A 27160-nucleotide genomic window follows, 5' to 3' on the forward strand; every position below is an offset into this window, starting at 1 on the left:
CAACACAGCAAACCCTGCCACTTCTGCTATCTTATGTAACATAGGAGGCAAATATGGCCATTCCTTCTACCTCTGCCATCTTAGTGTTGGGAATATCCAAATAATTTATCAGGATGGTGTCTCTGATAAAGCAGATTTTATTCGCAATTGTAATGGCAGGCCTCCTGCAAGCAGGAGAGCATGTATTACATCTTTTATGCTCTATTACTCCATGCTTATCTCTTTCTTCCCTGGTTCCTCATTGGCTGAGTACTTCAGGTTCACAATCTTCCTGACGCTCAACTAAACGTATGGATACTGGCTAAACATAAATTTTTGCTAGCTAAGCATACATCACTAATTAGTTAACTTCTCACACTTGCCCATTCAACACTTGGTCATTGTTTCTGAACATCTGTTTGTCCTTGCATAGAGATAAGCTTGAAAGGAGGACAAGGGGGAGAATCTTGGTGCCTGCCTATTTCATCCCAATCTACCCACAGAGCAAGAGAATCCAACCTTGTATAGAGGCCCTGGCTTCATTGATGTTTCTTAAGTCTGCTTTTCTTTTGCTGAAGGTCTCTTATCCAAGCAGAATAGCCCTACAATATGCTTTCTAGTCCATAACACTATACGTATTTGGAACATTTAAAAACTCTTGCAGTTTTGCATGCAAGAATGAATATAATTCAGCAACTATATTTCTAAAGCATGTTACTAACATATATGGTATTTCTACTTTTTCACATCAGCTATTTCTAAGGACAAGTTACAAAATACAAATACATGGTGCTCTATTTCTTCAGATCAATTCCCCCTTTTTAATATCTAATGCAGAAACAACATTCTATTCCTACATTAGATAGCAGGGTGCATGTACTCCTGTGACTTCTGCCTTTTTAGAGGCAAAAAACCAGCAACCCCAACCATCTCCACCACCTTAAGTCACAAGGGGCATGATGTGGGAACCCCTGCTAGGACCAGCGTAGGAGTACGGAGGGGAAAAACATGGAAGCTGTAGCACAGCTGCCAGAAGAGCTGTTCTGTTATCACTCCCCATGACAGCACTGCCTTCCAGGTGCCTGGTACTGTGCCAGACACGTCTGCCCATGGCACAGGCATGGGGGGCAGGCATGGGATAGAGCCAGGCTGGCTCACTCGCCCTGAGACACCATGTTGTTGTTGTTGTTTTTTAATAAAGAAAAACTAAACCCCAAGCACTGTTGTGTGTCCATTTGCGTTATCGTGTGATGACGAAGTTCTGTAGTGCTTGTGAAAGCAGGGAGCATGGGCAGACCTTGAGCACCCACAGACACAGACGCCGTTACATTTACACTCCCATGTGTCAAGCACTGGGAGAGTGTTTATTCATGGTTTCAAACGAGACCCAGCTTCTATTTCATACTTCTTTATTATCATTATTATTATTATTTTTACTAACTCGTTAAACCTTGTATGCTTCTTAACGCTGGCTGTACTTCCTTTTAACAAAAACACCGTTTATTTAACGCAACACCAGTCCCTATCCGTCCGGAACCAAGCGGCGCTGCCGCAGCTCCCCGGGGACTTCAATAATGTGCGGACAGCGCCGGACGCGGACGGGCGGAAAGCGGAAGTGATGGCGGCGGCGCGGCGGCGCGGTTAGGCGGTGCGCAGCGGCGAGGAGCCCCGCGCCGACATGGCGGCTGGCCTCGGGGGCTGGTTGTGCCTCTGCGGGCTGCTGGCCGTGCTGGCGGGGCTGGGGGCTCAGGCTAAGGTGAGCGGGGAGGAGCGGGTGTGGGGAGTGCTGTTTACTTATGTCGCTAATTGCGTTGAACTCTTGAAACAAATCTGAAAGGTGGTTTGCTGTCGGCTCTTCGTGTAGGACGTACGGTGCGGGCTCAGATTGTTGTTTGCTTTGCAGAATTCCGAGGACGTCCGATGTAAATGTATCTGCCCTCCTTACAAAGACCACTCGGGCCATATCTACAATAAAAACGTTTCGCAGAAGGACTGGTGAGTTTATCATGGGGAAGTACAAAGAGTGTGGTTGTCTGTAAGCATTCTGCAACGACGACAAAAACATCTCTTGCACAACTTATTGGGCATTTCAGAATTCAGCCATCAGAAGAGATGAGGCTTGAAACCCCTAACGTTTCTCCACCTTCTATTTTGGATTGCGTGTTCGCATGTTCTTCTGTTGCATAAGACTTGGAAGTAGTAGAAGAAAAAGGGGTGTTGTAGTTTGAATTCAGTGACCAGAAATGGTATTGCGGTAAAGCAGTGTGTCTGTTGAACAGTACAGGGATTGTTCTCTCCTCCTTCTCTGCTCTTGAAACCAGTCCTGTTGTTTAGAGATTGTTTTGGAGATCTGTTCCTCAAAAATCACAATCAGAGAATGCAGTACGTTCTCTCCTATATATACAGACAAATCTTCTGTGTCTCAGCAGTGTGCTGTGTTTTATTGCTTGGGCTAGCCATGGCATCTGTCAGGTTCCAGCTGAGCTGAGGACCTGTATGCGTGAGCAGGAATAAGCAGCTGGGGAACAAAGGGGAGATAGCAGTGATTTGAAACAGCATATTTTGGAGTTGCTCTGATACCCTAAATGCTCAGGAATTCTTGGATCAACTTATAAAAATGTGAAATACATTTTGATACATCAAGTCTTCTTATATTTCAAAATTATTAGTAGACTTTTTAGTCTGTTGAATAGCAGCCTGCTAGCTACTTGCTTGTGAACATTCCATGCCCCTTAGTAGACCCACCAAAATAATTACAGGAATGAAGTTAGCGATACAGATATGTATTGAGAGCTATGCCTTGACTTATTGACTTATTTGCAGAAGAACTGTGGGAAACAACAGTATAAATTTCAATCTGTGTTAATGAACATAATACTGTCTAATCTGAATTAGTGTTTTGTCCTATGTGGTTAACTTAATGTTGTTAGGCCTGCTACGACAAATTAGTCATAGCGCAGCAGTGAGACATACTGAGAGAACTCCAGCTGCAGCTGGCATCTCAGAGCAACACTGTTAATAGCTGTGTTGCCCCTGCAAATGAAGTGGATTTTTTTTCAGTGGGTATTGCTTAGCATATGCCTTACTGTCATAAAAGACCTAATTTCACTTTAAATTGTATTGACAGTGAAGGAAAAGTTAACTTCATGGACTTGCTGATTTCATGGTGACAGATTAATGGTGCTTACAGAATCTCAAAAACCTATTTTCCCATCTTAAATCTCATTGCATTGAGATTGTTTCTTGTGAGACCACCTGGGAATGTTTCATGACTTTGGTCTTCTTGCTTGGTTTGCCTACTTGCTACTTTAAAAAGGCTTCATTGCTAGGTCATGTGCAACAAAGTAGACAATTCTAGTGTTACACCTGGGCTTCTGCATCTATGCAGATGGCTTGTTATTGTATAGAACAGGGTGACATACTCTTTCCTTCAGGCACTTAGATCTTGTCTGAGACAAGAATCAGATCAATTTTTAGTGTCTTTATGAGTTACATTCAGTATGACCACTTACTGCCCCCTTATCCGGACATAAAATGAAAATTTAATCTTTAAGCTTGTAGCCTGCATTATGATACCCTTATTTAGGTGTATCAATTCTTTCACTGGATTGGTCCTTTTTTTTTTTTTCATCCTCACATACTGTCAAACAATGGCTTTTGTTATCAGTATGAGCTGACAGTGCTCCAACACCAATAAAAGTGTTCTCCATTTGAGAGTTTAGAGCTACTGCCAGCAATTCAGTCGTGACAAACAACACACTAAGCAAACGTTGTGCTGTATAAGCCTAAGCATCTACATGGCATTCAGTTAAATAACCCACTTTGGAAGAAATGCATTGGTATTTCATGTTCAAAGACTGACTGCTTTAATAGTCACGGACATGATAGGAGGGAAGGTGCCCTGTCTGCTTTGACAGATAAACTGAAAGCTGAGCAGAAACTGTGCTTTTTACTTGCCTAGTGTACAATCAATGAATATACAGTTGATATGGTGTACCCAGAAGTTTGGCTGATGTAATTATACTAGAGTAGAAAAGAAGGACACTCACTCTATCCTGGGATCACATAGGAAACTCCAGTGGTATAGATCTCCAGAAGAGACCCTTCCCCATGTCAGCTCTTAAATGGGTCTAGGAGAGGTGGAGCCAGGCTCCACCCCTTCCTGCAGCACAGGTGAATTGCCTTCATCTGTGCTCCGTGGCTGACTCAGGTGATTAATCAGAGATTCGGGCTGTGATTCAGCAGCCCCATACACCTCGATTCCTCAGAGAGAAAAGTTTCCTTGGTGAGTGTAGGGAGAAGGTGCTGATATGGGGGCAGTTGAGTGGCAATACCCTTTAGGAAAGGATCCTTTTCCACGTATTCCTCTTAAATTGTCATGGAATCACAGTCTAAGGAAACATATAATCAAAACTGTAAGATTCTGAGAGCTTTTACCCTCTATAGCAGCGTGAAACTGAACTAGAGAAAAAACTTGCTGATATTATTTGATATATTCACAGTAACAGACGTCCTGCTGTAGCCAAGCAACATGCTGGCTTTCTTCTCTACTTGAGCATCATATTGACAACCTTTACAGAAATTTCTTAGTTTATTACTTGTATGTATTTCTAACTTTGCATCTTAAGCGCAGCACTCTTTTGCAGAGGAGTTTGTAATTCTCATGCCAAATAAATGGAAAAATGATCCTCCATACCTCTCCAGAGATTGTGATGTGACAGTCAACAGTTCTGGTTATAAAGAAGTAATATCAACAAAACAGAAGAGATAAAAATTGATGCCTTGCCACATGGCTTGGCAACATTTTCATCTAGCCCAATATAGAATTGAATTGTTAGCTGCTACTATCACATCAGGGATTTTGTTTTGTTACCTGCTTCTGCCTCCATTAACACTGAGTTGACAGGGATCAAAGTGAAATTTGTTCTATGAGTGCTCTTCAAGGAGCTTCGGATGTTAACTGAATAACCAAGCTGAGTCAGCAAAAAAAACAAATTATTTAAGTTATTGGTGGAAGTAGTGGTGCAAGTTGTTAGATCATGGCAGCTGGATATTAGTACTGTGGTGTAGAATGTTCATAGCATTGTCAACCACGTTTCTTGGTATGGGAACTGTCTAAGAGTTTGTAATCTTTGAAGTCTGAAGTATATTGTCCTGTCTGGTTCCAGTGCTTCAAAGTGAATGCTGTTTATTCATAATCTTATTGCTTTAATAAACAACTCATCCAATGTCTGCTTTTTTTTTCTTTATGCCTATAAACATGTGATGGTAAGAAAAAAAGAGCTACTGTTCACAGACACCAAAGAGAGGTTAATTTTCCTTCAGATACTGGAAAAAAAACAGAATAAAACTCTAAGTATTAGGAGGAAAAGATATATAATAGGTGGAATTGAGTTAGAGATGTCACTGTCAAATGGTGCATGTGTGCTGGGTTTCAAATTCTTGGACTTGTTAGGTTGAGAGCTTTATTTCCATTAAAATAATGTGTTTAGTTGAAAAGTTCTTAACTTGTCTAGCAGCTTGTCAGTAGATGTATTTATCATTTAAGTAAAATAATTGTTGAGCAGTGATTTAAAAAAAAAAAAAGAAAATCCTTTGATACTTATAGTTTAGAACAGCCTATCTTAAGCAAGGGTGAATTCTCAGCTCAAGCAACTGGGATCTGAATGTATCTAAAGATGTGAGATCTGCCTATACAAGAGAACAAGTAAGCTAAAACCAGCTGCACCGTTTGAACCATTCCTGTCTTTCTTCAGTGATTGTCTTCATGTGGTTGAGCCCATGCCTGTCCCTGGACCTGATGTAGAAGCATATTGTTTACGTTGTGAGTGCAAATATGAAGAGAGAAGCTCTGTCACAATTAAGGTAAACCATGGAATTCTGTTGTTATATATTGAATTCCTCAACTGAATAGTAAATATAACTTTTTAGAGAAATACTCTTTTTAAAGGGAGAACTCTTCCAAAGCAATCTTAAGTTTTTTTTTTTTTTGTTGGTTGTTCATAACTTATCTGGAATAGTAATAGTAGAATCATGCTATAGCTGAAGGGGTGAGCTTACGGAGTTTATTTAAGTTCTCCTGTTTTGAGATTAAGCTTTATACTTCGCTGGGATTTTGAGTGTGCTGTGGTATTTTGTCAAGCTTTGGACTTCATATTTTTCTTAGTGTTCTCTCATTATTCATTATTCAGCTGTCTTGCTTCCTTGATGTAAATTTACTTTCTATCTTGGCAAGCTAAGAAGAGCAAAATTGATCATGTTTCCTTTATCTGATGATTCTTCATACTTATCCTATTACTGCCATTGAGCCTCTGACTGGAGTGAATAGATTACATAGTGCATATTTTCTTCTGTTATACAGATTCCTTTTTTAGGAGGCTTTTTAGGATTTTGTGTTTTTCCCCTTCTCCTTTTTCTTTGTGAGCTCTGTGACTGAATGTGGATCTATGCTAGAGAATGGAGACCATGCAGGAACCCCAAAATTTGTGACCAGTTTAATTGCTGTGGATGAGTAGTCTTGATTAAGGTGAGAGAACACCAGGTTGTTTCAAGAAGGATAGCATAGGACTTCAGCAAGGCCTCGCTAAGAGAGAATTTGTTTCAAGCTAATTTATTTGTCTGCCCTTAAACCTTGTAATAGCAATTTAATAGATGATGGCTTTTTGCTGTTCCTGAATTTTAAGTCATAGTGACGCTACTGAAGATTGTCAGGCTCATCAAAAACTTTGACTGTACAGTTCTTTTGTTCATCACTGCCTGGTGAGAGGTGGCCAAGGTAATGTCGTAACTCTGGGATAAATAATGTTTGTGTTGTGCAGGTTACAATCATCATATACCTGTCTATTCTGGGCTACTTCTTCTGTACATGGTGTACCTTACACTAGTGGAACCCATACTGAAGAGACGTCTCTTTGGACATTCACAGCTCATACAGAGTGATGAAGACATTGGGGTGAGTTCATCCAACCGCTTGTATGCGTGGGTTAATTCTTAAGTGATTATTTGGGAAGATTTTTTTGCAAGGTAATTTAAATTCTTTTCCTGAAGGGAGAGGATGATCTTCACTGTAGTTAGAAAACCATGTGATGATTCTGTGAAGCCATGCTTTCATTTTTCACTTGTCTAGAAAGTATTAAGATGAGGATTGCTTCTGTTAGTCCAGCTCTAAACACAGATTATTTTCTCAGAGAAGGAATAGAGGAGGAAAGGAGGAAAACTCATGTGGGAGGTACAAATTCTGATTTGCTCATAATCAGTACAATCTTCTTAGTTTTATATATATTGATTTCAGATTTTTTTTTTCTCAAAAAGAAAGTATATACTCAGGGGTTACATCTTCTGTTGCTTCAGTTTGAATTTATTGATGCTATATGTAGTGATTGATGCTAAAATAATTTACTTGTATTGCAACTGAAAACTGGAGTGTAATATAATATATTCCCACAGATCAGAACAGCCTTTTTCAGGAGAAAAAGGGGAATTAGTCCATCAGTGACAAATGATGACAAATGGTTTTCTCTCTCTTACTGGCCTTTCCCATTGCCAGTACAGCGTTTTTGGCTTTAATAACAATGGAGCACTTTTTTTTTTTTTAAAGTACCATTACAGGAAGGCAGTGTAAAACCTTACAGAACCTTGCATCGGCAACAGTGAGACATGTAGTACCTGATCAGTGTTGATTGATAGGAAAGACTGGTGGGAGTAGAGCATCTTTGTGTTGAAGAGGGACTTAGAATTGTATAAAAATAAGGGCTGTGGCTAAGCAGCTCTAAGGTGTTCTATAAAGCTGATGAATCTGCCTGTCTGGGTGAGTTAGTACTACAAACTAACCCAGAATAAGTACTTTTAAACGGGAGCTGTGTTGGTGGTAAAGTGTTGGTGTTGTATCATACAAACCTTTTAAAACAATTTTGAAGTCTCAGCATTGATATAATTTCTATGCTGAGTCTTTAAGCAGCTCTGTTTCTAATGGCAAGGTACACATCAGATGTAGAATAATCTCAGCTAACATTTCCAAAACCAAACCTGGTCTGACAGAAGATTTTATCTTTATAACCTGAGCTTTTCAGCAGACATAAACATTTTGTAGTAAGTACTGTTGAAAGAAATGGGAGCTAGTCAGAAAGATACGCAGCATTTATTAGTGTTAAAGAAGATTTTTGTCATTCCTTCAATTATATTATCAGTTTATTAACTGATATCTCCTGCTATTGGAAGAGATAAATATGGTCGTTCATAGTGAAATAAAACTATGATGTCAGCACTTACAAAATGTATTGAAAAACCCTGTGCAGTTCTACTGCCTGTTGCATCAGGAACTTCATAGATGTGAAGGCATTAGAAGTGGTAAATGCTGTGCTCTGTACCTGTGGTTTTTCAAGTTCAAATTTTGCTGTAACTTAGTGGGACCCTTGTGTACTTGTAGAGTAGCTACTGCTTATGTCTGCAGCAATGCTTGGAACAAAAAGCTCTTAAGTTCAGTTTTTATTTCACATTCCTCATTTCCCATTGTCCATTCTTCTGACACAATGAATGTGAATTGAAGGTTCTTCGTGACTTTTTCCTTTGTTGCCTTTTTTGTTGTCTTCCTTCTTGCAAGATCTTCAGGTATTGCTCTCACTCTGGAAATACCATCTGTATTGATTTAGTTGCTACAGTGTGCTTGCTTTTTCCTGTTGCCCATGGGTGGCAGTGGCAACTGGTGAATATAAGCCAATCTGGGAGACCTCTTTTTCCATGTCTTTTTCTGTGTCTTTTTCCATGTCTTCTGCTGTTTACATTGAAATTGAGAGTAGTTAGCTTGCCTAGTACCATTTATTTTATGGAGGAAACGTATTTCTATTGTGATTTCGCTTCCATACAAATGAAGTGATTTGTGATCTTTGAACTCACTGTTCTAGATATATCCAACTGCATAATCTTTTACGTAAGTTCACAGCAGTCTGGGACTGTCTTGTTTTTAGCATATTTCTTAGCTCAGTGATGCCCATATGTGCCTTTGTAGACATCCACTGAGATCCTTAATATTAATCATTCTACTGTTAAGAATCATCATCAAGCTATTCTGTACGGAATTATGTTGCAGATACAGTATCCATTCATGTCAGTGTCTTTTAAAAGCATTCAGGAACAACAACAACAAAAAGTACTGTGAGGTATATACATATAAAAGGGCAAATAACTATTTAATACGGGATGTAATTATGTTTTTTTTTACTATGTAGTTTACACACGATGCTTTCTGATGTAGCTTTAGAAACATGACTTTGTCCAAAACAGTTTGACAGCCAAATAAGAAGTTCAATTCCAACTCTTACTGTTTATAACCTGCTTTTATTTATTAGAAGAAAACAAAGCTTTGCAGGTATTGATGGAAAACAGACAGAGTAAATATTAAATAAGTTCTCAGTTATTGTTGAGCTCTGTCACTTAAACAGCTGTATTTACACTTTGCTTTCGGACAGCCTGGTACAATAGGTTTGGTTTGGTAAACAGTGGAGTGTGTTGGTTTTACATACAGTCTTTATATGAACATCCTGAACTGCTGTACAGTAACAGGCGGAGAGCTGGCAGAAAACTGAGTAATTCACTGTTTAAGTGACATTAAACAAAGTACATTCATGACAATAGCAGGAGGGTCCTGGCATCTTAGTCTGTCCTAGATTTGATTCCAGCAGCTACTAATGGATGCGAATCTCGTTTGAGTAGTGAGGCACTGGAACAAGTTGCCCATGGAGGCTTGGATGTCCCATCTCTGGAGACTTTCAAGGCTGGGTTGGATGGGGGCCTGGGCACTGATCCAGTGATTGGCAACCCTGGCTGTGTTAGAGAGTTGGAGCTCAGCGATCCCTAAGGTCCCTTCTGACCTAAGCTGTTCTATGATATTGCAGTGACACAGTTCGGTCTATTTGGAAAACCTGTGGTGATTACATGGGATGAAAAGTATAGTTTTAACTATCTGAAAACTTGCTTAATCATTATGACTGACTAGTTGGCCAAAATAGCTCGTTTTACCTTAAAATCACCAACAAAATAAAACATTTAATTCAATTGCTTGATGGAATTATTGAGATCTAACTAAGGATCTTTGCCATTCCAGGATCACCAACCGTTTGCAAATGCTCATGACGTGTTAGCTCGTTCTCGGAGCCGTGCCAATGTTCTGAACAAAGTGGAGTATGCCCAGCAGCGCTGGAAGTTGCAGGTCCAAGAGCAACGCAAGTCTGTTTTTGACCGTCATGTTGTGCTGAGTTAATTCTCTCAGCAGTAACTCCAAGAAGTAAAGCAGGCAAACTGAAAGAACTGACTTCTTTCTCCCTGAACCTACCACTTCAAAAGGGTTTTCTTCAATTGTTCTTTTCTGATTTGAAAAACAAACAAACAAACATATATATATGAAGTATTTAAAATGTGAAAGAATGTACTAAAGTGGAAGCAGATAAAAGAAATTAGTTAACCAAAAGCTAGAAATCTTTACATTTTCAGTTGTCTCTTACTAATAAAACCGAAAAGAAAACAAACCCTGAGATAGCTTGCTTTGTTTGCTACTGTGAAACCTTATTTACAGTTGTGACTTTATGGTGATTTTTAACTATATATTTCTCTTTATTATTTATGTGGTTAAAAGTACCTGGGAACACTGTAACTACTTACAACTCACTACTCTCTTTATGTAAAGACCTTTTGTAAATATATTTGGATTTTTTTTCAGGCTGATGTGAGGTATTGGAAATTGAAATCTTGCAGTGCAGTTGTCATGTCAGAGAGCAAAATTTTGATTGGCTGTATTCATCATTTGGTTTCTTGCACTTGCACTTTCAAAGTGCTTGTATGTTGGGTGGTTGCAGAAATAAGGCTGGACTTAAATGGACACTGACTCATTGAGCTGCACACTTGAAGTACTGTGATGTAGATAAACTCAAATGCAGTGCACTTCAAGGCAGGGTTGACATTTCCTTCTATTTTGCTTTAAAAGCGTAATATATTGTATGTGTATGATATCTTTTAAAAGAAATCTTCCTTTCTTCTCATGGGTAAAAGTCTCAGGAGCTAGTATATGATGAAATATTTATTATAAGAAATCTTTCTGCATTTGTCTGGATTGATGGTATAAGGCACATAATTTCTTGAGCACCTGTCATCCTGGGAGTTAGGTGTATTTTTCTATCTGTGATTCTGTGTTCGTCTCTCTTAAGAGATATACAGTTGCTAGATGACTAACTTTCATATATCCTCTTTGGAATGTAACAATTAAAACTGATTTTTGAAAAACAGATGCACATTATCTAGATGTCATCATTTTCTCCCTCATTACCCTTGCATGTAAATTGCATTTATAAAAACAGTTAACTGAAAATGCTTCTGAGTGGAAACGCAGTTGTTTAGCTCTTAGATAAGGGAAAGAATGGCTCACCAAATTGCTGATTGAAAGAAGGTTTTAATCCCTGACTGAAATTTAGCTAGCCTGTGTTTAGTTATATTATTGTGTTGCAATGATTTTCATTTCCGGTGCTGAAGGAAATGGTATCATGGAACAGTATTATATATTGGCAGGTACAGTTTTGGCTTTCATGATGGACAGAGTGGGAGCAAAATAGTGTGGAAAATAGACTGTACCTGTGTACATAGTTCTTCAGTACCTTGAGAGGAAACATAAGTTGTCCCATAACATTTGCAATGACTACATCTCTTTGGCAGATGCAGATCTTCATTGTCTTGTCAGTCCTGTAGGCTTCCAAAACCAGAATTAATCTGGGTGTAATTATGAGAGGTACCTAATTAGTGGAAGTGTAGGGTTCTTCCTCTAAGTACAAAACAGCACAGGGTGTATTGACAGGATAAAAGCAAACAAAAACACAGTTGTGTTTGGCATCTAACCCTGATGAGTCAATGATCAGTTATGACAGTGATGTACATAGGATGCCCTAAAGAAAAATAACTTGTTTGTTGCATTTGTGCCTACCTATCAGTTCTAATAGGTCCTCTACATCTTAGCTGTATTTCTGATCAGGTCTGAAGCTGGAGTAGAAGGAGGATGCAGAACTTTGCTCCAGATGGGGGGAGAGAGGCGGAAAGGGAATTAGGGCCGATATTTGAGTTTAGTGTTGAGGCTTTGAGACAGCAAAGTGGAAGAGAACTTAAAGAACTTGAAACAGCAGATCTTTTGAGATGACCGTAAAATGTAATATTAATTTCATCAATGCTCTTATTCAAATGTGTGTTCATTTTAACAGTATTTAACTAAGTTGTAGCTGATAATTAAATTTAGATGTTAGTGTACGAAGCTCCAGTAAAGGAAAATGCTGCTTTAACAGGGCTTAAGCAAAGTATGTTCCTGATTTACTTTTTCAGGTGATCCAGTTGTGTTCAATACGGTTTTAAAATTTCTAGTCCTTAATGCCAAGTCTTGTTGCCATCATAGCTGTAGTGTGGGTGGAAAAGGCAAACCAGAAATGAGCAGATCTAACTGTAAGCTACTTTGCATGTTGTCAATTGGCTATAAATTGCAGGAGTCATTGACTCAGTGGAACAGAGTGCATGATTCAGGTAAGAGAACTGTGTATTGCTGTATCTAGCAATACACTGAATTCTTCACTGAATATCCATGTTTCTCTAAACCACTTCTATCAGCCAGTCAGTAACAATGCTTCTGTAGCTTTTTAATTCGTTGTGTATAGTATGATCAATTACTACATTACATAAGATGCAAGGAAAGTGAAACATTAACTTTTTTTTTTAATATCGTTTAGATATTTTCAGGTATTACTCAGCAGCCTTAAAATTAGCACGTCTTCTTTCCTTGGATTTTACTTTCCTCTGAAGGTTGGTGAGTCTCTGGTCTAATGGGAAGAGGATTCTAATGTGCTCAGTGCAGACAGTAAGGCAACAGACAACTGTTCTATGGAATGCTGTTATGCAGCAGAAGTGTCGGTGCAAAACAAATGCTGCAAGTATCACAAGGGGCTGTGCTTTTGGTTTCTTGCTGTATATAGATACTTTACTATTAACTTTTTGCTATTCAGTGATTTTATTTCATTCTGACAATTTCCTACTGTGACATCTTGAAAATATTTTTAGAATAACACAAATTGAGTTAAAAAAGAGAAAGTTGATTATCTACTGCTTTTGTTTTATGAATGTATATATTCACTTCTAATCTTTCAGTATCTTTATTAATTCAAAATGAATGTATGTCTGCATGGCGTCAGTGTGCCTATAGAAAGATCAATTTTAGATGCATGTGACTGTCTCTCTTGTCTAACAGCATGCTATAAAGGAACTCTGAACTCCCAAGATTCCTGTACTGAGATCCATTTTGATAAGAAAAAAAGCAAATAGCACTGAATACAGATATATGTTGATGGAATATGTTGTTAGATTGGGTTATTGACTGAAATACTGTTGAAAGTGGCAGGTGTGAAATGATTAGAAAACATTAAAATATCTCTATCCTTGTGAGGGATTAAGAGAATCCAATTTGCTATGGAACTGTGCTCTGTATATTTGAAGCTTTTCAAGGTTGTTGTGAGTAGTGCAGTCTAGATGTTTCTGGTAACCTAGTTTGCGTTTGTGTGCTTTTTCTGTTATAGAGGGTATAATCTCAGTATTTTAGAAAGCAAAGTACAGATGAGGAAGATGTTAAAGAAGCATTTTTGGATAGATTTTGTGTTGGGAAGTACTGCTTGCAATTGGTAAGGATGGATCATAATTCTTTAAAATATAACTGTATGCTTTAGATATATTTTTAAGTAGCTATTATGTAAAATAATTTAAAATTGAAATTTAGTATTTCATCTCTGTGTTTCTCCACTCATCTGTGTATGAAACAAGAGGACCTAAGATGATGTCAGGTTTAGCCCTAATTCATCCTATAGGCCTTTTCTAAAACTCAGATGAAGAGTAAATTGAATACTTTGCAGACATAAATTTAACATTGGGATCCCTTCCCTGCGTAAGTTTTACATTGAGTCAAAACAGAACAGTGAATGAGATATCAAATGATTAGAGAAGGAAAAGTAATTTGTCATTGAAGATTTCTTGTACAAGTAGAGAGTCTGTCACTGGAATTGTCAGTGGGGGGGAGAGAGTGCTTTCAGTGTCGGCCTGCTTTATGTTTTCTGTCAAGATGAAAGTTTGGAGCAAGCTAGATTTCTGTGGGGCTCATAAAGGTAGATTCTTCTCATTTCTGAAGCAGAGATGAAAGGATAATGTTTGCTCTTTCTTTTAGAAAGTGTTAATAGTTTTCTTAAGATCTGTTGTGCATTTTTAAAAATCACTGTAGCCAATTTACATCCTCTTTTTTTTTTTTTTTTTTTTTTTTTTTCCCAAAGAGGATGTTTTCTGCCATCTGTGGTTCTGAAATGTTGCAAATACATGAGAAGTCTCACCTGGCAAATACCAGTTAGTAAGCGCAGGTGAGTATTTTGTCCTGTCCAGTATGAGTTGTTTAAAGTGTTTTGTAATTATGCATTTCCAGGTTAAATGCAGAACCTGATGGATGGGAAAAGCTACTGTAATCTCACGGACAAGTTGTCCATCTCTGCTGACACTCAGTGCATACAGCTGCCCCGGCCTTTCTGTGCAGACCCACTGGTTATGTTTCACATGTACTCAGAAACACCAAACCAGGTCGCTTGCTCTGAAGATCTGTCATTCCTTCCTTTCGTGTCTGAGCATTTCATCACGGAGAACTTTTACAGTGAGCCCTGTGGCTTTTCCTACCAAATACCCCACTGCAATTACAATAGGAGTGAGTACTCCTATGGGCCAGCTTTCATCAGGAAGAGGAATGAGAGGGAAAGGCAGAGAGTTAAATGTGTCAATGAAGGCTATGCTAAGTTGAGACATCACCTACCTAAGGAATACTTAGAGAAACGGCTCAGCAAAGTAGAGACTCTCCGTGCAGCAATAAAATACATCAGGTACCTACAGTCTGTTCTGTACAGTGATTCCATGGCAGCAGACAAAAATGTCATGGAGCCACGCCAAGCAGCTAAAGCAATTAACAAACAAAGCCAATTTTTGAAGGCTATCTAAACTGTTCCAAATCAAGGGAACGATATCCTACATGGGAGCCTGGTAGTCACTGCTATGTTGTTAATGATGTGCACATTCCTGAAACATCTGGGAGCAGATCACAGTACACATTGATACCATCCCACAGAAAAGCATTTTAGTTTTGCATGTAGTAACTGTGCTTACAGAAGTGTGACTGGAAAATCACATCTGAGTGGCCTCAGATAATTCATGGAAATTGGCAAGCACATCAAAAATTGTTACTGAACAAAAAATACAATACCTACAAGTGTGAATTAATTGCATGTGCAATCACATTCTTTGTGCTTTGAAATAAAATAAAGTCTTTCCAGTGGTGAGGCTAAAATTCTTTTATTTTTCTGTAATGTGACTGGTTTGCTCTCATACACCCTTTCATAGAAGTTTTTTTGTTCTTATTGCCAGTGTTTCTCTTAGAAAGCGAGGAGGTCTTTAAAAAGGTTCCCAGGAATGTTGTTCAAAGACAACAGGATGGATAATTTAGTTTAAAAGTGGAAGGAAAAGGGGAGCAGTTCTCTGAAACATTGTCACTGGACGTAGGAAGAGCATGACATCTTGCAAATGCAGCTTTATTCCTATGAGTAAAAATGTTGAACTCTTTTAAAACTGTTGATTCAGCCTAATTTCTATTCAAATTCTATGGAAATTCTTTTCCATCATTTCGTGCACTTAAAAATTAGGACTGGTTACACAATGTGAAGAGGGTTGGCAAGATTCTGGCCTGGGAAGAATTGTGTCCTGTGAAAGAAATTCTTCTGGGATCTTCTTCCCCTTAGTCTGTTTCTCTGTGTTATCGATGATTTCAGCTAATCAGTGTAGAACAGATTTATGCCAAGATGGTGAAGAGAGTTTTATCTTATGATTAGCAAAATGTTCTTAACGCTTGCTGTGTGTCAGGGTTGGCATTTAACAGCAATTTGGCAACATGAAAGCAGTTCGTCTCTGGTTACAGCAAAATGTAGAGAAAACAATTCCAGACTTTGTAAGAGTTGGCAGTCCTTAATTACAGTCATCCATCCCTCTGTTCTCATGTTTTAATAGTAGTGAATTGAAAAATGCCTACTAAATGCAATTAAGTATTTCCCTGTCCCCACTGCACAGACATATCACATATCAAGGTGTGAACATTTGTTAAGGAGGAATGAAGAAAAGTAGAGATTAGCAGGAAGATTTCTATTTGATTCTCTGACATTTTGGAACAGGTTGCCTGAAGAGGTTGTGGATGCCTCATCCCTGGAGGCATTCAAGGCCAGGCTGGATGTGACTCTGGGCAGCCTGGTCTGCTGGTTTGCGATCTTGCACACAGCAGAGGGGTTGAAACTCGATGATCATTGTGGTCCTTTTCAACCCAGGCCATTCTATGATTTTGATTTTGTACATGCTTTGGAGGAAATGGGGAGAATTCACAAATTCTTCCCCTTTATTATGGAAAGGAGAAGTTTGCAAAGGGATTCGATCTCAGTTCCTCCCAGCTTTGGCTCTCCTTGTTTCCAACCAATACATCTGTGGTGCTGCTTTATGATTGTAAATCTGAACTGCAGCTTTGAATGATGATACATTTCTTTTGCCTTATGTTACTATGCGAAGGGCTGGAGGATGTTTTACCCTTTTGTAATCCTTTCTTTGCCCCCATGGTCTCTCAGTTCAATAGCTGGATCACCAGAGCTGCATTTAGCAGCAATTGGGCTGCTACATGGCAGGCAAAGGGTCATCTCTGCAGCTGGGTCAGGTCAGCTCGTCAATTCCAAGCGGTAGCCATGTTGCTGACCTCCTTAGCAACTAGAAAGTGCTAGCAACAAATGCTTCCTGCATCCAGCAGGGCAAAAGGACGAGGTTTCTGTCTCAAGGCTAAATACAAACGGTCAAGATTTAGTGTTATCAGTAGCTGGTAAGTTTGAAACACTTCTGGGTCCAAATGTGTGGAACTATTCAGGAAATCTCACAGTGCTCCATAGTTGCCTTTGTCAGAGCCCTGCTTTGTACGTCTGTGCAATACTTTGCTCTTGGCAGGACAGCTCTGAGCAGCTTTACAGCAGGCTTTAACATGGTACTGGAATTTGCATTCCTTTAGAAAACATTATGGATTCCAGCTTGTTTCAGTTTGTAATAGGGGAGCTTGTGTAGTAAGTATGAGTTTAATGTGTTGATTTGCTCTTTATAAGACACATTTTTCAGCAGTTATTTACTTGCCTTTGTGTGTGTTTGAAATTACGTTAAGTTTGTAGATGATAGAATCACTGATCGTATCTTTTATGAGAAGAAATAAAGGTAAATTAGGCACTTGGTTTATATACTGCTCACTCTATCGCAAATTTTACCCTCAGCATGCTGAATATTTCTAAACAAAAAAATATATATGTATTTGTAAGATTATCAGGGAGCATCACCTCATGAATCCTAATGTGACAACTTCTGAGTAGTTAGTGCTCATCAAATCTCAGCATCTCATTCTTCTGGTGGCAAGCCATAGTCCTACTGTTGCAAAACATGATAGGAGAGCTGGGAGATCAAAATATTTCGTCTTAATATGTCATAGGCAATTCTGTTCTAGCACTACAGTCAGAAGCTGTCTGCTCAACTATGTGAACTTCAGCTGCAGTTTCTGTTTTAGCTTGTAGAATGGGGAGGGTTGGGCTGGCTCTGTGTATAAGGAAGCTGTAAAGGAGAGTGTAGGTGTAAGAGGAGAGCTGCGTGTTATAGAGGGGAACAAAAGCTGGAGCTTTTGGAGTTAAGAACATTGCTTTCCTTAGGATTTCCACAGCAAGAGTGTTTCTCTGGATGTTTATGTCCCTTTACTAGATAGAGATTTATAGACTCACAGACTGGCTCGGATTGGAAGGGACCTCAAAGATCATCCGTTTCCGACTCATTTGCTGTGGGCAGGGTTGCCAACCACAAATTTGAATTAGTAGAAGTTACTGAGGTCAGTGATGGGTTCACATGACAAAACACCAGACTGGATACTTTGAATTCAGTCTTTATTTCATGAGAGCAATTAGTAAAGGTTACTGAGATCTTGAGAGTAATCTGGAAAACATTTGCTTGGCTTGGAAAATGTCAGTTTGTTGTCTCTTTTCAACTGCTGCCAGCTCATGTTTTAGTCTTGCAGGAAGCTGCCTTTGCTAGAATGGCTCATTTAGAAGGATTCCTGTCCATGGACCACAGGTGCTGCAGCATGATGCCAGCTCTGGACAAGTTCTTGTGCTCCAGTGCCATCCCTGCTATCCATCCCTGCTGCAGGAGCTCCTTCACCATGCATCCTGCCTGGATCACCAAGACCCTTGCTCCCCTGTGGTAAAATTAAGTTCTTGTTGGATCTGTGATCTGTTCTTTTGCATGATATCTAATAGGATAAAAAAGGCTGGGATGTGTCAGGTTAATACGTTAGCAACTTGAATATCATTTGTGTTTTCCTCACCCTCGTGCTGGCAGTTCTTGGATTGCATTAACTAAAATGATTTGCTACCCTGGAGATTATGGAAAGCAAAGCCTGGGGTAAACTTGCTATCAAAAAAAAGAAATCCTTAATGTTACTTGGATAAATAAAAGCATTTTGCATGAGCAGTGATCTTCTGTGAAATGGTTCTAATTCTGTGTGACAGGGAATTATTTCCCTGTTTTGAGCTTACACTGTCAGCTACAATGCTTGAGTACCTCTAAGCTGTGCTTTGTGCTGGAGCATCTTTTTCTCTTGCCTGACCTTAAGGGTTGTGTTAACTTGCCATGTAGTCAGAAAAGATGTTAGTGTGGTGATCCTGGCTGAGGTCTCCAGCATATTCTTAGCTTTCTTCCTCTTAATCCCAAACCAAAGAGAACTGGGTAAAAAGTGGGAGTTCTACAAAATGAGGTGCAGTAACCTTGTTCTTACATCTTGGAAGATACATATGTACTTTTGCCTGACCCACAGAAGCTAATTTCTCTCACCACTGACCAATTTTCTTTTATTCAAGGTGCCAACGGATTGGGCGCTGCCTCCCCTCCCTTGGCCCAGCATGGCCGAGGCTGAGCATGTCACAGAGATCAGCCATCTTAGCCAAAAATGTCCCTGTTCTGGTGAGAGGGGAGCATGATGGATTTTATTACCATGGTACAGTAAAAGAGGAGATGGAGGTGAGCAACAGTCTCTGTGCTGTAGTCATGCGGGTAGGTGTCATGGGGTGTGCACTGTTAGTCAGATCTGTTCACCTGCAGGTGGGCCATCCACTGAACTCAGGTGAGGTTGGTGAAGTCAGTGTGGCTGCAGGACACCCCTCTGCCTGTGGCAAAGATTGAGTGTGGTTGGATGCAGTCTGCAGCAGTCCTTGTGCACGGCCTGAGTTCTGTGTACACAGCAGGGCCTCATCTCTGCTGGTGCTGGGCATCATGCCAGGCCTGGATGGCATCAGAGCTGTTGTGAACAGCGTGCTGGCCACTGTTGTGTATAGACACATAGCCACCAGCGCAAGAAAAGTGTTTGGTGATGTGTTATGTACACACTGCCAGCTTGAGTCAGCTGCAGACCAATGGCACAATGTCTTAGAAATGTTAGTGAAAGCTTTTATTCATCAGTTTGTTAGCACTTCAAACGTAAGGGGGAAAAAGAGTCTATTCTTTCTCAAGAACAGGGAAGTGTCTTGTTTCAGTGTTGATTGAAAGCCTCTTGACAGGCCTTAGCTTACAAAAAAATAAAAAATTCCAGCAGCTCCCCAGCAGTGAGTTCATGTTGTATGTTATGAGGAAGGGCTTGGGCGTGCCTAAAGAACAGCTTTGGTGTGCCTGGTGCATGCAGTGTGCCTTGTAAAATCCAGTGGGGCTATTCTTAGCGATTATGTGACTTGATGCATAACAGTGTGTTTTTCAGAGGTACTGTTTTTTTTCCTGGTAACAGAATGAAAGGGGATGTTCCTGGTAGAGTTTACCAGACCACTTCAGTTGCATGGAAGGCATTCGGTATGCGTGCAAAAAACAGCAAAGGATGACATCCTGGAGTATGCCAATGGCATGAAGCATTCCTTGCTGCCGGGAGACAAAGTATTGGCACCTTGGGAACCAGATTTGGTGAGATATGGCCCTGGAACTATCCTCACAGGGATTGAGACAAGGGACCCCTTACGAGGTAAGAAAGATGCTGCCCTTGTCTTGCTTGCCTTGCTTGGGAACACAAGTGAGACTCTTGGGATGAACTCTGTTGTGCTATTGCCAGAGAGCTGTCAGTGAACTCACTAGCATTACTTAAGGCTTCCAGGAGCTGATGTAGCTGATATGACCTTAGATGGATATCGGCTTTAACCTTGCCTGTCTGACCCTAAGGAAGCTGTGACCCACAAAAACGTCACCTTCCATATCTACTGATCTGCAATTTCCTGTATGTTCAGGTGGGGCTGTGTCTGTTGCGTGAAGGACAATGGCCTTTTCCTGAGAGATCCAAATGTGGCAGCTCTCAGGAAGCATCCGTCTGTGCTAGAGTGCTCATGCTTATACTGAAGGATGCATCCTGGGAGTGACCTTATCACCCAAGCATGGTATTTCAGCAGCTCATTCATTTTCCTGTGTCTGACAGGCTCTGCTGACTGCTCAAATATGGGTAGCGTGTCCCCAGAGTGTTACTGCTAGCTTTGGCAGGAACAGCAAAACTCAGCCAACATTGACTTGTTCATCTGATGAAAAACTGGGAAGAAAGATGCTGCCAAGTGTCATAGTGAGAGATGATCATTGATGCTGCAGCTGGCAGGACTAGAAAGCGTGTCCCAAGCTTCAGAGCCTGAGCTGTATGTGCTCCCTAGGCAGAATGGCTACTCACAGCTGCATGCCTTTTCTCCCAACAGCCTCAGAAGATGAAGAAATTGTAGTTCAGTTCTGGAATAACAAGAAAGTGAAGCTGCCAAAAGGTGTAGCGCTGTGGATCCCTCCTAGCCTGTGTGAGAGGATTGTGGAGATGATCCACATGCCTTTCTCCAGCAGGTTAAAGCGCAGAGAAAGTCCTGACGCTAACTCGTGCATTTTTTCCTGCAGTCCTAAAACCACCTGGGTTCCTGTTTGCGTTGCTCATAGCAACGCTAAGCACAGCTTGCTCTGCTCACCCTGCTGGCCACTTCTCCACTGTCGTTGTGGTGGTATGTGCTGTTCATCAGCCTGTGTCCGCTGCTTCTGCTGCTGCCATGGCCATTTTGATGTTTGGTGGCCTCTTCCGCCCAAGTCTCAGGTCGTTCAGAGAGAAGCTGAAGAGGCAGAGCCCAGCAGCAAATCCTCTCCACGCCTTCTAGAAGTGGAAGGTCCAAAACAAGAGGAGTTAGCAGCTTTGGCAGCACGTTCCCCTTCTGACTCAGAGGGAGATCCAGAGGTGTTCCCAAATCAGAGTGCTGTAATGGACAGTACTGTTAAAACAGACCCCAGTCGTTCTGAGAAGTCCAGGCTGGAGGAATCTGCAAGACCCAAGTGGAAATACTGGAAAAGGAACCACTACAAGTCTCGTGCCAGTAATTCAGGTGCTTTGAAACACCCTAAAAAGGAAGGAGCAGCCAGAGGGAAATAGCCAGCGTGTTCTGTGCCCCTCTTCATATGGGCTCTCATTTAACCTGTAGTTGATATAAATACCATACATTTGCCTGTCAGCTGCCAATGCATTATTTCCTCCTCCCCAACATTTCTGCCCCCTTGTCTTGCATGCTAACTCTTCTTCGCCAACTCATCCAGTGGAAAACTACTAGAGTCTCATGTGGAGGCAGGTGCCCCTTGCTGAGTTTCTTACTCATCATTTTCTATGCATTTAATGATGCCAGCATCTTTGTTAACCGTCATAGCTAGTCTATGCAGAATCAATCACCCGAAAGAATTCCTTAAAATGTTTGAAGTACATTTTTCTCTCGTAAGTGAACGTATCTGTTTCAATTCTGGTTTTCCCTATGCTTAAGGCTAAGATACAATTTTTTTCCCACAAGGAACTGGCAGACGCAGCAGCATATGTACAAAGGGCAAGTTGGAATCCAAAGCCATCTCTGTTGTAGACATGTCCCATGTTGCACCACCTGAGCAGAATGCAGTGTTGGAAACTACTGAGCAGCCTCCCAGAGGGCAATTCACAATGAATGAAAAATACCAGGATTTCAAGCTATCATCAGGGGTAAGGTAATTTGTATTAATAATGTATTTACTGACGTGGTCTGGTCTGTTTGAATGGAACAAGTATTCATGTTAATAGTTTGGAAATTGGCATTTCTATAGTAATTGCCTGCTATGGCCTTCCACCAATTTTATGATATGGAGGGACTTCTCCATTAATTTAAAAAAAAAAATTAACTAAAATAAAAGTGAGGAGGGCCTGAAGCTCCTTGTTGGAATGGAAAAGGTTATGCCAGTAAACAGTGTGAGCAATCAGCAAAGACTGTACACTCAGAAACTAGCCACTTGCCCACTGACATCGACCCAATTAAGTCCTGCAGAAATAGGGACTTGAATGAGTGCCTCTGAAAATGGTCATCTCTGACCTTCAGTGTAAATAAAATCCAAGAAAAGACAGCTTATACAAGATTTTTATGCCAATATGCAACTCTAGACAGGCGTGCTCTGTGTTAGCCAAGTGTCATATCTATGCATTGCTGACGTGCTTTGCCTTTTGATAAAACTAGAAAGAAACCAGAGGAGCCTCATTCTAGCTCAAAACCAGCAGTATGAATCATAGCAGTGGATACATGTGGTAACACAGAGCATTCATGGACTGCCAATGGATTTTTATTCTGTCTTCCAGGAGGAAGGTTCTGTAGCATCAGGAAAACAAAGATATAGAGGTACAAGAAAGAAAACAGAGTCGGACAATAAACATAAAGCAACTTGCTTAGGAAAGGACAAACTTGGCAGTACAGACTGTATCAGCAGAGAACAGAGAGGGAAAGAACAGCAGAGCTCATGCTAAAGCAGGGAGAGATGTGATCCATCATAACTCAGTAACTCTACAACTGATGAAGTTCAAGAGCTGAAATTTCAGGTAAACTGCTTGTACTATTAGCAATGTTACGTTTATTAAGCAAATAAAGTTCTGATTTAGGCACTTCATAGATTTTATGGATAACTGTACTGTTTTAATGACTGAGACGTGATTTCCAACCTAATAACATTTCAGCATCCTCATTCTTTACTCTGTGGTTAGTCTGCTGTTAAATTGAATTATTTGGATGTGAACTCTTTACATTTCTGAAGAGATCAGGGAAACCAGTATTAGTGTGGAAAGCCTGAGCAGATGCAAAGCAAGGATCTAATAAACCTCCAATTTATCTACTGTCCTCTGGTGCTAGCCAGAGGAATTCAGCCCACCAATTTCTCTGTGGGAAACCAGAAGAAACAGAGAAATGATACAACCTGACAGCCTCAAATTTTTATTACTATTATTTTTTTTCAGGATTAAAGCAAAAGAGAGAACCACCAGAGAATAAGGAATATATAGCTTAACACAGTTCTGTGTGCAGTGTTCAAGCCATTGAATTTTATATTCTCCTCAACATTAACTGAAACCTTAATGCCATCAGCTATAAAAGGATTACAGACTATATAGAGCATGTCAACTAACTGCCTTCTACTGAAAAAGGTAGCTAGGCAATTCTTAGCCTAGTTTAGAGCCTGCAGACAGGATTTGAAGCTTGTCAATAGAGTATCTCCATAGAAGGAGATTCCACAACCTGGGCAGCCTGTTTCAGTGCTCTGTCACCCTCACAGTAAAGCAGTTTTTCCTCATGTTCAGATGGAACTTCTGTGTGCCAGTTTGTGCCCATTGCCCCTTGTTCTGTTGTCAGGCACCACTGAAAAGAGCCTGGCCCCATCCTCTTGACTCCTGCACTGCAGATGCTTATAAGCATTGGTAAGATCCTCTTTCAGTCTTCTTCCCTTCATACTGAACAGCCCCAGGTCTCTCAGCCTTTACTCAAACAGGAGACACTCCAGGCCCCTCATCACCTTTGTGGCCCTCTGTTGGACTCTCTCTAGGAGATCCCTGTCTTTCTTGAACTGTGGAGCCCAGAATGGTACACAGCACTCCAGCTGTGGCCTCACCAGGGCAGAGTAGAGCGGAAAAGATCATCTTCCTCCACCTGCTGACCATAAAAAATGCACCCCAAATGGCATTCTGTTTCTTTATCAGAATTATAAAAATGTAGATAAGGGAAATATACTTGAGATGGATGGTCAGCTGGCATATGTGTCTGCATTCACACCACTGGGATCTCGTTCTCTGTGCATAAGAACATGACATGGACTTTCTGCCTGAGGGTAATATAAAAGAAACAGGCATCACAAAGACCAAACTATGTATTTATTCTACTGATTGTATCTTTAATTGTTTCAAGCTTAAGAATCTGGAATTACATAGTCGCATGATTTGAATTAAGAGAAACAATGTACAAATATTTATAAAATCAGTGTACAAAGTGAGTTGCATACAATTGCATTAAGTTAGCAAATAAATATACAGGCCATAAAAATGGAGTCCCAAAGAAGAGGATTGTATTAAAATGCTAATAAGAAATAGTTACACATAATTCATTATATGCCTTAAAAAATCCTAGTATTTTATTCCCATGATTGCCAGCAAACGATAAACGTCATAGCACAAAAGTCAAATCAATGCTTTGTCCAGCACTGACGTCCACCACGTGGGTTTGTTTCACCATGTCCTCTGAGGTTGCTGTGATAGAATAAATGCCAGGAGAGACTTCGATGTAGATGTCTTTGGAAGCTTTCTTGGTCTTCAGTGGACAGGGAAGGGGGAACAAACAGATTTCTTTACTATTTAGTGATGTTAAATTTCCCACAAAAATATAAACTTGGAATTTGAATTAAAAAAAAACGTCATTTAAACTGCTATCTAAATGTTGTGTATTTTTTTTCAGAATATATGAGCAATATAGAGACAACTGTAAAGTGTTTCTATTCACAAATGTCACATTCAAAGTATTTAATGATTTAATTTGTGGAAATAATGAACAGGCTGTAATCTCTACTTACAAAACTAAAAGCTGTCACTTTAAACTGTTTTGAACATAACAAAGGAAGTCATCCATACACCAAGTTAATCTCATTCATACTATGGCAGTTTCCATGGTTCTCATCTTTTGTGGCTTAGAAATTCCTGAAATTGATTTGGTGAGGTGTTTGGCTTTAAAAAACAATTAAGTTTTCTTTTCCTGGAGGAACAGCAGTCTTCAGAGGGGACTGTATCAGGGCCAAGCGTAACTGGCCAAGCAGCTGCTGCGTGCTTTGTTCAGCATGGGGAATGTGGCAGGAGCACAAATGAGGTGAGAGCAGAATACTGCTGGATTATTGCTGCTGGTGCAAATCACAGTGGTCTACAGATCATTCACAATGTTTTGACAGTCTGTATCAGCCCAAAATATGGGAGACTCTTGACTAGTTCTGTGCTGGATGGCCACAGTCTGGTTTACAAATTTCTTCTCAGAAAGAGTGGTCAGGCACTGGAATGTGCTGCTCAGGGAGGTGGTGGAGCTGCCATCCCTGGAGGTGTCCAAGAAATGTTCAGATGTTGTACTAAGGGACATGGTTCAGTGGGGAAATATTGGTAGTAGGTGGATGGTTGGACTGGATGATCTTGGAGTCTTTTCCAACCTTGGTGATTCTATGATTCTATAATTAATTGTGTCAGTCTCTGCCTGTTTTACTGACCGTCTCTGGGATGGTGAATACACCATTCATTGATCTGTGCTGTCACAATATCTCCACGTCTGATTGTAAACTGATAAAGAAATGTACATTTGAAAACAAATTATTTTGTAAACTTACACGTTGCTGGCAAGGTCTAGCTTGACTGGATGCTGCAGAAGCTGCACTTTTCTGGAAAGAAAAGGATAGTTTTCTGATTATAACCACACAAAGGTAAATTCAGTACATGAGAGAGGGGATGCTCTGAGTCCATTAGAGTTTCCCCTCTGCGAAAGGACTGAAATCATGCTGGCTGTTGCCACCAGCAGTGGCCCTGCCAACCAAAGGCTCAGATCAGTCCAAGTCTTCACCTGCCTGTGCTGTCAAACACACAAATGCTGGCAAACCCGGTGTCACAGACACCACAGCTGCCCCATGCTGATGGAAGGAACAACCTTCCCAAGGACACCAAACTCTCCTTACCTGGTCTTCGGCGGACTCCAGCTCTCCCTCGTGCCGCCCGTGGTACCTGCAGATGTGTTTCACTTCGTTCTCTCCGCACCTGTAGTCCGGCACAAGGCTGTAGTACTTCTGGACAGCGGTGGGAACAGAAAGCGTTACACAACAGGCATCACAATCAGGTTCCTGGTGCCGCCTTGCCGTGCGGTGCTGCCACCTGCCGGCACACGGAGCGCACCGCCACCGATCGGCGGGCGCAACGGCTCCCGAATACCAACGCCGTCCCTCTCGCCTTCGGCGTTACTGCGGTGCCACCGGCTGAGCAGCAGGGCTTTTACCTCGCATTCCCGCGTGGCTTGGGCCATGAATCTCATGACGGAGGCGAACGCAGCGCTGAGCCGCTCCGAGTCTTCCTCCTGCCATTAAGCGCACGCTTAACGAAGCGCGGTGCGGCCGCGCGGCAGAACGCGGTGACTGAGGTGGCTGCGCGCCCCGCTCCGCCCCGCCCCGCCCGCAGCACTGACCGGAGCCGAGGCCGCGCGCTCCCGCTCCCGCCGCCGCCGCCGCCGCGCCCGCTCCAGCACGGCGCGCGCCAACCCCGCCGTGCGCCCCGCGCGCGCCCCGTCCATCCCGCCGCCGCCGCCGTGCACCGTCACAGTGTGCGCATGCGCCGCAGCCCATCGTCCCGCCCTAACGCCGCTAGGGGGCGCGCCGCCCCGCTCCGCGGAGAGGCCGGAGCGGGAGGTTCAAACGCAGCTCCCGGCTGAGATAAATACGTCCGCAGCCGGCGGGCGGGCAGGTCGTGCTCGGAACCGCGCCTTCGCACGAGGAGCCGGATGAGCTCCTCTCGCGCTCAGTCTCTTGAAATAGAATGGCGGTTTGTGAAGCGCGGGGCGCTTGCACCAGGTTTCCTCGTTGTGGTGGTGGCGATGGGTCGGCCGAGTTGTTTTTGTTGTGTGTGACGGCTCGGGGTGCAGGAAGGCTGATCAGCCAAAGGAGGGAGAGTGAGCACGTGCTTAACGCTGAAGCGGTGCTCCCATACACGTGT

General features: G+C 41.4%; 4 protein-coding genes across 7 annotated transcripts; 3 read left to right on the forward strand and 1 right to left on the reverse strand.

The window, feature by feature from the left end:
• The first annotated feature begins 1548 nt into the window (after positions 1 to 1548).
• On the forward strand, positions 1549 to 11252 carry TMEM9B (TMEM9 domain family member B). Its single transcript, XM_019616056.3, is given in 6 exon segments — positions 1549 to 1735; positions 1883 to 1974; positions 5736 to 5844; positions 6798 to 6828; positions 6831 to 6931; positions 10079 to 11252. Coding segments are annotated over 6 exon segments (567 nt in total). The 5' UTR covers positions 1549 to 1657; the 3' UTR covers positions 10235 to 11252.
• Positions 11253 to 11395: 143 nt separating this feature from the next.
• Positions 11396 to 15361, forward strand: ASCL3 (achaete-scute family bHLH transcription factor 3). The gene is made up of 3 exons (XM_085224179.1): positions 11396 to 12525; positions 12729 to 12801; positions 14456 to 15361. The coding sequence occupies exon 3, from the start codon at positions 14461 to 14463 to the stop codon at positions 15013 to 15015; it is 555 nt and encodes a 184-aa protein (XP_085080305.1). The 5' UTR covers positions 11396 to 12525; positions 12729 to 12801; positions 14456 to 14460; the 3' UTR covers positions 15016 to 15361.
• Positions 15362 to 15773: 412 nt separating this feature from the next.
• Positions 15774 to 24867, forward strand: C5H11orf16 (chromosome 5 C11orf16 homolog). 4 transcript variants are annotated; one of them, XM_085224178.1, is made up of 7 exons: positions 15774 to 16921; positions 18135 to 18327; positions 18984 to 19167; positions 19909 to 20128; positions 20838 to 21497; positions 21951 to 22132; positions 22757 to 24867. In XM_085224178.1, exons 2-7 carry the CDS (start codon positions 18161 to 18163, stop codon positions 22919 to 22921), a joined length of 1578 nt encoding a protein of 525 aa, XP_085080304.1. In that variant the 5' UTR covers positions 15774 to 16921; positions 18135 to 18160; the 3' UTR covers positions 22922 to 24867. The 4 variants fall into 4 exon arrangements, 2 of the variants coding, with proteins under 2 accessions (XP_085080304.1, XP_019470881.2); XR_002114916.3 differs by lacking the exons at positions 15774 to 16921; positions 18135 to 18327; positions 18984 to 19167 and having other exon boundaries at positions 19413 to 20128; positions 22757 to 22993; positions 23405 to 24867; XR_014883384.1 differs by lacking the exons at positions 15774 to 16921; positions 18135 to 18327; positions 18984 to 19167 and having other exon boundaries at positions 19413 to 20128; positions 22757 to 22993; positions 23796 to 24867.
• On the reverse strand, positions 24310 to 27110 carry AKIP1 (A-kinase interacting protein 1). The gene is made up of 5 exons (XM_085224180.1): positions 26637 to 27110; positions 26451 to 26528; positions 26137 to 26244; positions 25795 to 25845; positions 24310 to 24743 (listed from the first exon to the last, which is right to left on the reverse strand). The coding sequence occupies exons 1-5, from the start codon at positions 26739 to 26741 to the stop codon at positions 24600 to 24602; spliced, it is 486 nt and encodes a 161-aa protein (XP_085080306.1). The 5' UTR covers positions 26742 to 27110; the 3' UTR covers positions 24310 to 24599.
• Positions 27111 to 27160: the final 50 nt, after the last annotated feature.

Source organism: Meleagris gallopavo, chromosome 5, assembly GCF_905368555.1.
Source record: "Meleagris gallopavo chromosome 5, MGAL_WU_HG_1.1, whole genome shotgun sequence".
Taxonomy (NCBI): domain Eukaryota; kingdom Metazoa; phylum Chordata; class Aves; order Galliformes; family Phasianidae; genus Meleagris; species Meleagris gallopavo.

Excerpts from the sequence above, each read along its gene's own strand:
- ASCL3 (XM_085224179.1), top strand. The coding sequence starts at position 14,461 with ATGCAGAACCTGATGGATGGGAAAAGCTACTGTAATCTCACGGACAAG.
- C5H11orf16 (XM_085224178.1), top strand. The coding sequence starts at position 18,161 with ATGGCTCATTTAGAAGGATTCCTGTCCATGGACCACAGGTGCTGCAGC. Across the intron at positions 18,328-18,983 it reads AAGACCCTTGCTCCCCTGTG|GTGCCAACGGATTGGGCGCT; the intron begins GTAAAATTAAGT and ends CTTTTATTCAAG. Across the intron at positions 20,129-20,837 it reads GACAAGGGACCCCTTACGAG|CCTCAGAAGATGAAGAAATT; the intron begins GTAAGAAAGATG and ends TTCTCCCAACAG.
- AKIP1 (XM_085224180.1), bottom strand. The coding sequence starts at position 26,741 with ATGGACGGGGCGCGCGCGGGGCGCACGGCGGGGTTGGCGCGCGCCGTG. Across the intron at positions 26,529-26,636 it reads AGCGCGCGGCCTCGGCTCCG|GAGGAAGACTCGGAGCGGCT; the intron begins GTCAGTGCTGCG and ends GCTTAATGGCAG. Across the intron at positions 24,744-25,794 it reads CTAGACCTTGCCAGCAACGT|ACCAAGAAAGCTTCCAAAGA; the intron begins GTAAGTTTACAA and ends TGTCCACTGAAG.